This window comes from Drosophila subpulchrella, unplaced genomic scaffold, assembly GCF_014743375.2.
Source record: "Drosophila subpulchrella strain 33 F10 #4 breed RU33 unplaced genomic scaffold, RU_Dsub_v1.1 Primary Assembly Seq53, whole genome shotgun sequence".
NCBI classification, from domain to species: domain Eukaryota; kingdom Metazoa; phylum Arthropoda; class Insecta; order Diptera; family Drosophilidae; genus Drosophila; species Drosophila subpulchrella.
In genome coordinates this window covers 135,475-146,880 of record NW_023665690.1, presented here as the reverse complement: position 1 = coordinate 146,880, position 11,406 = coordinate 135,475, and the positions used below count along the sequence as shown (strand labels likewise).

Genomic DNA, 11,406 nt, shown 5'->3' with positions numbered 1-11,406 from the left:
GACGAGACTAATACATTTCAGTTAAAATTTTTTATCTAGCATAAAAATTGTAAGCGCCACAGGTTTTGGCGGCTTGTGGGCGTTAGCGTGGGCGTGGCATATTCGCGTAACAAACTTGCGCTGCGTACAAGGCTACGGAATCTAAATCTGAAATCCCAATTCTCTATCTGTGATAGTTTCCGAGATAACCACGTTCATATCTACGATTTTTTAAAGTTTGTGGGCGTTAAACTGGGCGTGGCAAACTTTTTTTTGGGTAAATCGATAGGTATAGATGAGAACAATTCATTTCAGTTAAAATTTGTACTCTAGCATCAAAACTGTAGGACCCACAGATTTGGGCGGTTTGTGGGCGTGGGCGTGGCACGTTGCTAAAACAAACTTGCGCTGCGTAAGAAGGTCAGGAATCTGAATGCCAAATCTCAATAGCCTAGCTCTTATAGTTTCCGAGATCTCAGCGTTCATCCGGACAGACGGACATGGCTAGGTCGACTCGCCTAGTGATCCTGATCTAGAATATATATAATTTATGGGGTCGGAAACGCTTCCTTCTGCCTGTTACATACTTTCCGACGAATCTAGTATACCCTTTTACTCTACGAGTAACGGGTATAAATATATATCCCAAATATTAAAAATCTTTTACCTTAGTGGCAAAAATCTGGCGCGAGATAAAAAGCTAGTCATGTATCCCACCGCAGCATGTCCAATAATCGGCGAAATTTGGGGATTTTGTACCTTCTGCCAAAGCAAATCAAGAAAAGCCTCAGAATATGCAACACGAATACTAGTCACATAAAATAGGACAAACTGCACATGATGGGTATTGTAGCTGGGTATCAGAGTATCATCGAATATATGTAGTAATAGATTAAATATGCGTTTAGCAGTCGAGCGCTGTTCGCCGGTACTGTTTTTGTGAATGCGACATTTTTCGTCAATAAACCTATACAGCATGAATAGGCAAATATCCAAGGTTTTGCCGACAGGATGTTTAACAGTTTTTTCAGTCTTAGTATAGCTGGATACATCGTCCTTTTGAAAAACTCTATCTGCGTCCACATTGTCATCTTCGTCATCTTCGTCATCTGTTTCTGCGCCAATTTCTTCTCTTGGAGCGTTAACATCTAGTAATAAGAATCTAAGCGTAAAAAGAAAACGCCAAATTTATCTAGATGATTATCCATGAAAATAAAAAGAAATTGATTAGATTGCTCAAGGATCATTAGAGCCAGGCCCCAAAAGCTTACTAAGACTTCAGCCACGCCTGCCTCTAAATCCATAAGAAATCCGAAGACATTGCTTAGCGTTGAGTTTGTGATAAATTTCTATTGCCGCACATATGACACCCTTTCCAATTTAGGCCTAACCGATTTCTAGAGCATATCTATAGTCGTGTTTCTGACTATGTAACACCAACCTGTAAGATCAATTGGCCTGCTACAAAGTTTCCGGAATTTTCAGAGATGCCGAAAAATCATAATACTTATATTATTCGGAAGTTTGTCCTTTTATTTCTTTCGAATTCAACAGATTTATAAACGATTGATCGATTTTACTAACATTTTTATTTAACGGATGAATGCTTTCCAAATTGCCTTGTTGCCTTGTAGTTTACACGATTGCGGGATAACGGGTGTAAGATTACTCAATTCTCTTATCTATCTAATCGCACCTAACGTATACCCGAAATAGTGTACACCTCTAAGCTATTTTGGGTAAAAACTGTTCCGATTTAATCGCCATTTTTATTTTTAGATACATAACACATAACCAAATTTTAATTTTAAAAAATATAGCGATATACACCATATGGTATAGTACATGAACCCTTAAAATTACTTTAATATTCTGTAAAAAGTTTAAAAGGTTTTTATCCTGCTCTCTACCCGTTTTTCTTAATTTTCCCTATATTTCATTTTTTTTGGTCAACGGAAACTGGTTAGGTTGCCAAGTTACTTTTTCGGTTGATGGCTATCTGGAAACTATAAAATCTGCACAGCAGGTGATTCTGATCTGGATTAAAAATGCATATATATACAGCAGTGATAAAAAATAGGGTGGAACTTATATTGACCAAACAAAGCAAAATCGAGTACATTCCGAACAAAAATTGTGCCCGAAATCCACGCTAAGTGATTTGTGCAGCACCCTCGATATACCTTATGTCTTTCTACCTGATTTTGGTTAATAAGTCATTGGTATAAAGAAATAATTTAGTAAAGTAGTTACCTCTGCAAAACCAGCTGCAACATCGGTTCTTCAAATATAGGCTTGTATTCGATTAACCAGAGCACGTTATAGACATACCCTTCCGTCACATAAGCTGGCCTTTTATAATAGGGAAATTTATCGGTAATGGTTTTACATAAAAACTGAAATGTAATTGGAGCTGCGTTTAAAATGCGATTCAGTACATCATGTACAGCTTTCAGTTGAAGTCTGCTACGTTCTGAGGGACATCCCTTGACCCAGTCGAATTCGTCCGATTTTTCAGGAATCCAGTGTTCAATAAGTTTAGATACTCCTATTGAAAAATATTGGTTGTGGGTCATCAATAAGTCCACATAAAATTCAATATATGCTTCGATTATCTCGGAACTTCTTTTCTTCCAGTTCAAAGATAACAAAGCCTTGACTGCTTTTAAAAAAACTGGAGTTAAGTGTTGAACAACTTCTTTGGCATCTTTTAGGATTGACAAGACCTCGTCATCCTAAAGTAAAAAAAAGTGGTTCTATATAAATATACAAAAATTACGCCTAAACATACATACACACATACCTTAAGTTTTGCTTCACAGAGAAAGATTGTGAACTCCTTAATGAGCTGGAACTTTCTTTCTTTTAGGGCCACGCGTATAGATTCTGCCAGGCCTCTGTTTTTTGGATCAGAACGTACATTGTGGATGGCACGGCAGTTAGAAAACAAATTGATTGGTATCGACATAGTGACATGCACAGACAACAAGATAGTATATGTATTTCTCAATTATGAGATTTTGAAACAGCTTTTGTATCGGCAATTCACAGAAGATTCAAATTGCAAATGTGCTTAGGTACAACTATTAAACAACGTTCCTGGGTGGCCGCGTTCCAATGGATTCGCAGTAATACCCTATTCCCACGTAGACACATTGGCATTTGCAAACAAGTTATCGTATCTTATTTACATAGGCCGCTGCTTTTGAAAATATAGAAAACCCTAAACAAATAAATGACTCTTAAAAATAATTGAAATATTTAAGATGCTTATAAATTTATTAGGATAACGTTTTTTAAAGTCCTTATAGCACTTGCTTGATTTTCGACTCAGTGATTGTACCTATATTCATGAATTTTTAATTTAAATTAAGTAAGTTGCCAACATACCAAATGTTTGTAACTGTGTTATTTTCCGACAATGCTTGGCTCATTTATTAGAGAATCATTAGAGGCTGAGAAACAGATAATATATGACATTTACATGGATTTGTTTAGATAAATAAAGCATTTGAACGGTAACCATAAACTTTATAACTCAAATAACACAAACTACCTGTCTTTAATGTTCAACGCTTTCAAAATAAACTTCTAGATGGGTAAAAAATTATCGGCAATTAAAAACATGTTCTGCCGTAAAAATATACTCTTTTAATATGACTTCAAAATATTTTGGGACTGTACCAAAATAAAAAAAATAATTCAATGTGATAATCTCCGGCAGTAATTTCTTTAGAAGCCTTTCGATTTTGATGTCTGAATGCTTTCATATAGTTAAGTCTTAGTTTATAAGAAGCAGCGTTACTTTTGGGGTCGCAACAGACTAACTTAGTCGTTTAAATATTACTTTTGTTGTTTTTATTTGTAAAATGAAACTAAAATAAAAATAATTGGAATTTTCAACTAATTTTTTTATTTATGTAAATTAGTAGTAAAGAGCTGCCTTCTCGTCTCGCGGAAGCCTCGCCATCTTTTTTTCCACTTTTGCAGCATCTTCCCGACGCATGCTGTTCAGCTCCGATTCTCAAAGTGCTAGCATGGGCCTTGATGAAGTGGGTGCCGGCTGGGGAACGGGGGTATTCATTCGGTGCTGCAGCAGATTTCTCTTAGCGGACCGCATTTTTTTTTTCTAGTCCCTATAGTGTAGTACTCAGATGGGCTAAGAGTTTCACTTGTTCGTCTAGAAAAGACGAATCTGCTGGTGCACAAGAAAATAAAAATAAATGGAATGTTCGAACAATGTTTTTATTTATGATGTTAGTAGTTTAACGTAATAGCTGGTAATGGCTCCTTCAGCTGCCCCTTAGCGAGCGTCATTTTTCCTCCTCCCCATAGAAGCCAACTCTTCCTCCAGCACCGCATTAGCTGCCAAGTAGCTTGTGGTGGTGGACTCCATCGCTTCCCTACGGAGAGCTCGTCAGAGATTATTACTAGTGGTTCTGCGAAAAATATACCTATATTAGTACAACGAAATCAAATTCTTTTGGCCAGAACTTACTTTTCATCTCAATGGGCTTCTCGATTGGATTATTTCCAGCGTCCCACTATAATGGGCAACAGCTTTGATTAAGCGTCCTTTTTTTATCTGCACTGACCTTCTTTGGCGTTTTTAGGGTTTTCCATCCATTTTTATTTTTAAATTCCACACCGGTGTTGCACGAACACCGCCAAAGATTAAATTTCTTATTCTTTGGGCCGCAGCTAACGGCGTTCATCGAAATTCACTCGCTAAATCTGGTATTTTGTCTGGTATTTCCTTAGCTCATCTGAGTACCGAGCTGAAAAACAGACCCGACGAAAAGCGTTAGCCGCTTAGCTAATAGAAATGAAATAATTATTTGGCGCTGAAAACATTATACATACTAGAGTTCAAATTGTATTTAGTTTTGCGTTCTTTTTCATTTCTTTTCGGAGCAACTGAATTTGCACGTCCTCTCCCTTCGGATACGGTTCGCTTCAGGGATTCTTTATGTGAACAAGGTTGTGTGCAAAAATACCAAAATTAGTTCGCGACGACAAACTGAAATCTGCTGATTCATTGCGATAAAATTCACAGCGAAATTGGGGACCTCACTAGCCAAAAGCATATTGATAATAATATGTCAGGGAATTCATTGAAGAAACTTTGGTGAAAAGTAGCAAGTTAATATCAATAAGCATGGATATTTATTAAACATTAATATTTTTGATAAGTGATTGAATACTTGGATGCGTGGACCTCTAGCCAGAAAGTTAAAAAAGTGGAGCAGACACTTTGGAGTCCCAAGTGAAAGTTCAGTGGGAGTTTGGCGACCGCATGTCTTTCTTGCTTGACTTCTCCACAAAGAAACCGTAAGTCCTTTATCCTTTTTAAGAAAAGCCCACAAGGCTAAAAAATACCAATTTTGTAGAACATTCAACACAAATTTCACCGAAGCCGACAAGTCTATTGATATTCTCGATTATGAAGAAGTCACCCTGTTCGACATCGCCGCCCAAAAGCAACTATGACTATGAAGCATTATCTTAATATTATCGGACTTCCTTCAAGACCAATATTTTCTTAAGCCTAGTACTCACATCGACGAAAACCGCGAGCTAACCATAGAAGAGAGCGAGAGGCAAGTAGGCGGCTAACTCTTTTGGTGGGGTCTGTTTTTCACCGCGGTACTCAGATGAGCTGAGGAAATAGAAGAGAAATAAATCAGATTTAGTGAGTGAATTCCGATGAACGCCGTTAGCCGCCGCGCAAAGATTAAGATATTTGATAATTGGCGGTGTTCGTGCAAAGGCGTTGTGGAAACTAAAATTTAAAAATGGAAGGAAAGTTAAGTGCAGTATTTTTTAACTTGACCCACAGGAAAAAATACCACAGCAGGGCAAATCAGCTTCTGAACCACCAGTAATGCGGTCTCCGACGAGCTCTCCATTGGGGAATCGCTGGACTCCACCACCACCAGCTACCTCACAGGTAAAGAACTGGAGGACGCGCTGGCTACTATAGGAACGAGGAAAAAAGGTCACCCGCTAAGGGACAGCTGGAGGAGCCATTGCCAGGTTGCTGGGCGACTTCCTGCAGCATCAGCGGAACAGCTCTTTTCCCAATTCGACTTCAATTCTCTCAAGGTCTACTTTGGCATATTGGGAATCGCAGGTATGGCAAAGTATCCGTGGGACGAGAAAGAACATTCCATTTATTACTCTCGGTACTCTTAGAGTAAAAGCGTTTCCGACACCAGAAAGTATACATATATATTCTTGATCAGGATCACTAGCCGATTCGATTTAGCCATGTCCGTCTGTCCGTATGAACGCCGAGATCTCAGAAACTATAAGAGCTAGAATGTTGGGATTTTGCATGTACACAATGGAAATTATTCAAGTAATATGCACTCAAATTGAGAATTTTTGTACTCAAAAATTTAGCATGAACATAAATTCTCACTTTGAGTGCAAAATACTCACTTTCAGTCAGAGCTCCCAGAATATGCTCAAGCATTTTTCTCTAGCCTTTCAGACTCAGATCAAAACAGGAAAATAGTATCAACCTCAGTCTCTGTTTGAGCAAAGATATTTTCTTTTGTTTCACTCGTGTTAGGTGTCTGAACGTTACTAGATCAGAAGCACATGAAAGTGCCCCAAAATTACACTTGGGACCGGATGGAAAGTTTTCCATTTCCACGTAGAATTTGGCCAGTTGCTCTGAAACCCCTCATCAAAAAATGACGAAAACAATGAATTCTTCTTTCTAGCATCTATACAAAAACTACTCGATGGGACATCATCTGGTACTGATCCGATATTTATCTTAGAAAAATTAGTGTTTTTTTAAAAAGCAAAGCACAAACATATAATAACTACACATGTACATCTAATAGATTTCTAAGTTTTCAAATTTTTGCAGCAATCTTTCCTTGGTTTACTTCAGTGATGTTAAACATACGATACGATACGATACGCTGTCTTCTTTAAATTTTGTTTTCGAACAATTTTTGTTTGTCAGACAGTATCAAGGTGATCCTTGGGTCCATGAATATCGCTGACAGCAATGCTTAATTTTCGAGCAACTTGCGTTCTCGAAAATTAAGAAAGGATAATATCTTTCTGATTATTTGGTTCCGATTTTTTTTACATAAACCTAATCCATCCACACTATAAAGAAATAGGTATGTAAACACAAGTTGCTCCCGCTGGAGCTTAAGCGTAGCTTTAAAGCGCCCTGTAAACCGTCAATATATAGCTCAACGAATCCCAATCCTTTTTACTGTCAACCACCGTGCTACGTAAAAAATTCTTTTATATCGAATAATTTTTTAAGCATTGTATATGTGGAATTCCACCTAGTGAAGACATCAAGATTTGGTATGGCTTTGTTATTTTTCGTTAACGAGCGTCTGCGTAGTATCAAAAATATTAATGTTTTAATTAATGAAGTTAAAATCCTCATACCTATGCTGTCCCGAACGAAAAGCTTTGCACAATTGGCGACAATAACTTATTTTTATACCCGTTACTCGTAGAGTAAAAGGGTATACTAGATTCGTCGGAAAGTATGTAATAGGCAGAAGGAAGCGTTACCGACCCCATAAAGTATATATATTCTTGATCAGGATCACTAGCCGAGTCGATCTAGCCATGTCCGTCTGTCTGTCCGTCCGGATGAACGCTGAGATCTCGGAAATAAGAGCTAGGCTATTGAGAGTTGGCGTGCAGATTCCTGAGCTTCTTACGCAGCGCTAGATTGTTTCAGCAGAGTGCCACGCCCACTCTAACGCCCACAAACCGCCCAAAACTGTGGCTCCTTCAGTTTTGATGCTAGAAGTGTATTGTTCTCATCAATACCTATCGATTGACCAAAAAAAAGTTTGCCACGCCCACTTTAACGCCCACAAACCATCCACAAACTTCAAAAAATTGTTAGTATGAACGCGGATATCTCGGAAAGTATCAAAGATAGAGAAATGGGATTTCAGATTTAGATTCCGTAGGCTTGAGCGCAGCGCAAGTTTGTTACGCGAATATGCCACGCCCACTCTAACGCCCACAAACCGCCCAAGCCTGTAGCGCCCACAATTTTCATGCTAGATAAAAAATTTTAACTGAAATGTATTGGTCTCGTCAATACCTATCGATTGATCTAAAAAAAAGTTTGTCACGCCCACTCTAACGCCCACAACGCTTAAATCTGTCTACCGCCGGTAGGTGGCAATTTTCAATCTCGCTTTGCTGCTTGCATATCTCCATTTTCCTTTGGTCCCTTTAGGTGAGTAACGGGTATCTGATAGGCGAGGTACTCGACTATAGCGTTCTTCCTTGTTTTTTGCTTATTTCGCTTTGCTTATTCACGTTATAAACACACAATTGAAGTCTGTGGGCTGTGCAACGCACAAGTTGTACATTTGGAAAGTCCAAAAAATCAAGCATGTCCATTATATCGTCTTCCTTGTCGTCATCAAATATTATCTCGTCTGTGGCATTATCATTAAGCACCTCATTTGTCTTTACCATGTTCAGTTATGCTGAACAAATAAAGGCTAATATACCCTTCAGTTCTGCATTAGGGACGCGGTGACATGGCTCAAGACAAAAAGCATTTTTGTTTTTTTTTGTGCCTATAACGCTGTGCCGCTGTTGACGTCAGCAGAGAAGTCGGCGCAGCGTAGAAGACTGCCTACGAAAACGATCGTGCAACAAAGAGAGGCAGATATTCGGAAGTTTCCTCTCGTTCTTTGTCTTATAATCTGCCTGCACTCGGCGCTCTCAGAGACAAATTTCGGCCGGTCCGTTATTATACCCGTTACTCGTAGAGTAAAAGGGTATACTAGATTCGTCGGAAAGTATGTAACAGGCAGAAGGAAGCGTTTCCGACCCCATAAAGTATATATTTTCTTGATCAGGATCACTAGCCGAGTCGATCTAGCCATGTCCGTCTGTCCGTCTGTCCGTATGTCCGTATGAACGCTGAGATCTCGGAAACTATAAGAGCTTCAATACTGGGATTAGGCATGCAGATTCCTGAGATTCCTGCGCAGCGCAAGTTTGATTCAGCAGAGTGCCACGCCCACTCTAACGCCCACAAACCGCTCAAAACTGTGTGCGCCGCCGGTAGGTGGCGCACTTAAATCTCTCTTTGCTGCTTGCATATCTCCATTTCCCTTTGGTCCCTTAAGCTAAGTAACGGGTATCTGATATTCGAGGTACTCGACTATAGCGTTCTCCCTTGTTTTGTTTGCGTCTCTCCGTTATGTTCGGCTAGCGACTAATATTTCGGCGGAAAAATTTTCGTGGCGCAGCGACATGTGAATGCCCTAATATTTTAGGAGCATTGTTGTATATCGAAAAAAAAACACTAATATTGTTTTATAAAATTAAATTATTTGATTATAGTAAAATTAAGTAAATTGAATTTACTTATAATAATATGTTTACTTATTATACATTTTTGTTACAATATAGTTTTTTAGTTTAGTTATAGAAATTTAGTTCGTTTAAATTGATTTAAATATTTAAAACATTTTAGAATTAACATTTTTTTAAAAATTCACAATGTGTTTTTTACTCAAGAAGTAAAAATTATTTAGTCGGATATTCTTCGCTTTAGAAATGGTATAGGTGCAGTGGCACGCGCCAAAGGGGTGAGAAGACTTGGTGCATTCTATTTGAGTGATTGAAAGGGAAGCATCCATTTTAATTGTGCGCAGCAGAGTTACTTTAATCGTTTAGTTAATATAATAAAGTCAGGTAAGAGCTACAATAAGTTTAAGATGTTGTGAATTGATCTTAGTTTAAAGTACGTAAATTTTGAAGGTATTCAATGGGTTCCGTTAGCCGAAAGTGGATGATGAAATGTTTTGTGCCAATAAAAATCCTGCAAACAGTTAAACACAGCTATAAAAGGTAAATATACAAATAAACAAATAAAACGCATTTTTGAAACATATGTTTTTTCAGGAGCGTTGGCCAAGGATTCAGAGGACCCGGACAAAGGTTTAAGAACGGCGATGACAAATGTTAAAAATAAGCTTACAAAAAAACCGAAACAACAATTGTCCATTAGTTGAAAATTTGAATAACACCATCTAATTAAAATGAACTAAAATGTATTTAAATACGTATTTACTTTAAATTCAATATTTTCATAATTGTGTGATTTCACTTGGGACGTGTCACTTGCCAGTGATTTCATAAGTGAAAACTCATGGAAAAATTCTGATTTTTACAAGGCCATTCGAAAAATGAGTATAAGGAACAAGTGAAATCCCGTGGGGCTTCGAAAAATTTTCATTTGAATTTTCACTTGTGAAAATGTGGACATCCCATACAATTTTCTATATGGAGCGTCACTTGTTCTTCACTTGTGCAAGAGGAAATGTCCCACGTGATTCCCAAGGTGATTCACAAGTGAAACTTTTTTTTTGGAACTGAAGGGATACGATTAGGCTACATACTGTTTAACCCTTTCTCAAAAATCTGATTAAGCTCAATTTTGTTTGTATACAAGCTCAGTTTTTATAAACGATGTATCAAATATTTGCAGATTAACTCCCAATATGGATTTTTCCAGTCTTGTCGCCATATCTATTTTCAAGATAAAAGTTTGCACCTTTCCCAAGGAACTTGTTTCTTCCATAATTGATAATTATTTTACTGGGCCATCACATTTCGTGAAGTTATGGGTGTCATATTAAGGGCAAAAGTGAAAATGGTCTTCCATCAGAAGTGACAATTTATACAATTGATGCAATTATAGACTCTTCGTTGCTCAGTATGGATACTTTTTTTTTGCAACGCGTTGACCATCAGATTCTTAGCCTTCTTCATGCAATGCAAAAAAAAGAACAATATTTTTCACTTGAAGACTCATTTTTAGACACCTTTTACTTACCCACAAAAGTGAAGAACTGAATCAAAACAATTTTAATATCAAAAGACACTTTTGTCAGATTCTGAACACAATAGTATCTTAGAAAATCAGGTTCCTATATAGAGCAAACAGAAATGCTCAGTGTCTGAGCGGGACACTTTGTAACAAAAAACACTTTGAGAGTGTCTTTTCGATTCCATTTTTCAAAAATACCTAAGGTAAAAAAATATGTACTAAAATTTAGTACATTTGTGCTCTTCCTAGAAAATTTTTTCCTCAAAATTAGTACAAATTTTAAATTGCACTCACTTTAGAAAAAATTTAGCTTGCATTTTTAAAATGAGTATTTATTTGTTCTAACTGAGAAATGCCCAGTGCTCAAATTGAGATACAAGTTCTTGATAATGAACTTCCAAATTCTCAAATTAAGAACATTTGTGCTCTCAAATTGATGGAGAGTTAACCCGTTCCAACCATTTCCAGAAAAAGGGTAAACTATTTTGTTTCATTTTATATTGTAATACAGTTATTGGTTATGATATTTTTTCCCTCAGCTGTCTGGTCTAGCTAAGAGGCTGAAAAAG

General features: G+C 37.5%; 1 protein-coding gene across 1 annotated transcript; it reads right to left on the bottom strand.

Moving 5' to 3' along the window:
• Nucleotides 1-642: 642 nt before the first annotated feature.
• Nucleotides 643-2,321, bottom strand: LOC119562502 (RNA polymerase I-specific transcription initiation factor RRN3-like). The gene is made up of 2 exons (XM_037875712.1): nucleotides 2,233-2,321; nucleotides 643-1,141 (listed from the first exon to the last, which is right to left on the bottom strand). The coding sequence occupies exons 1-2, from the start codon at nucleotides 2,253-2,255 to the stop codon at nucleotides 643-645; spliced, it is 522 nt and encodes a 173-aa protein (XP_037731640.1). The 5' UTR covers nucleotides 2,256-2,321.
• Nucleotides 2,322-11,406: the final 9,085 nt, after the last annotated feature.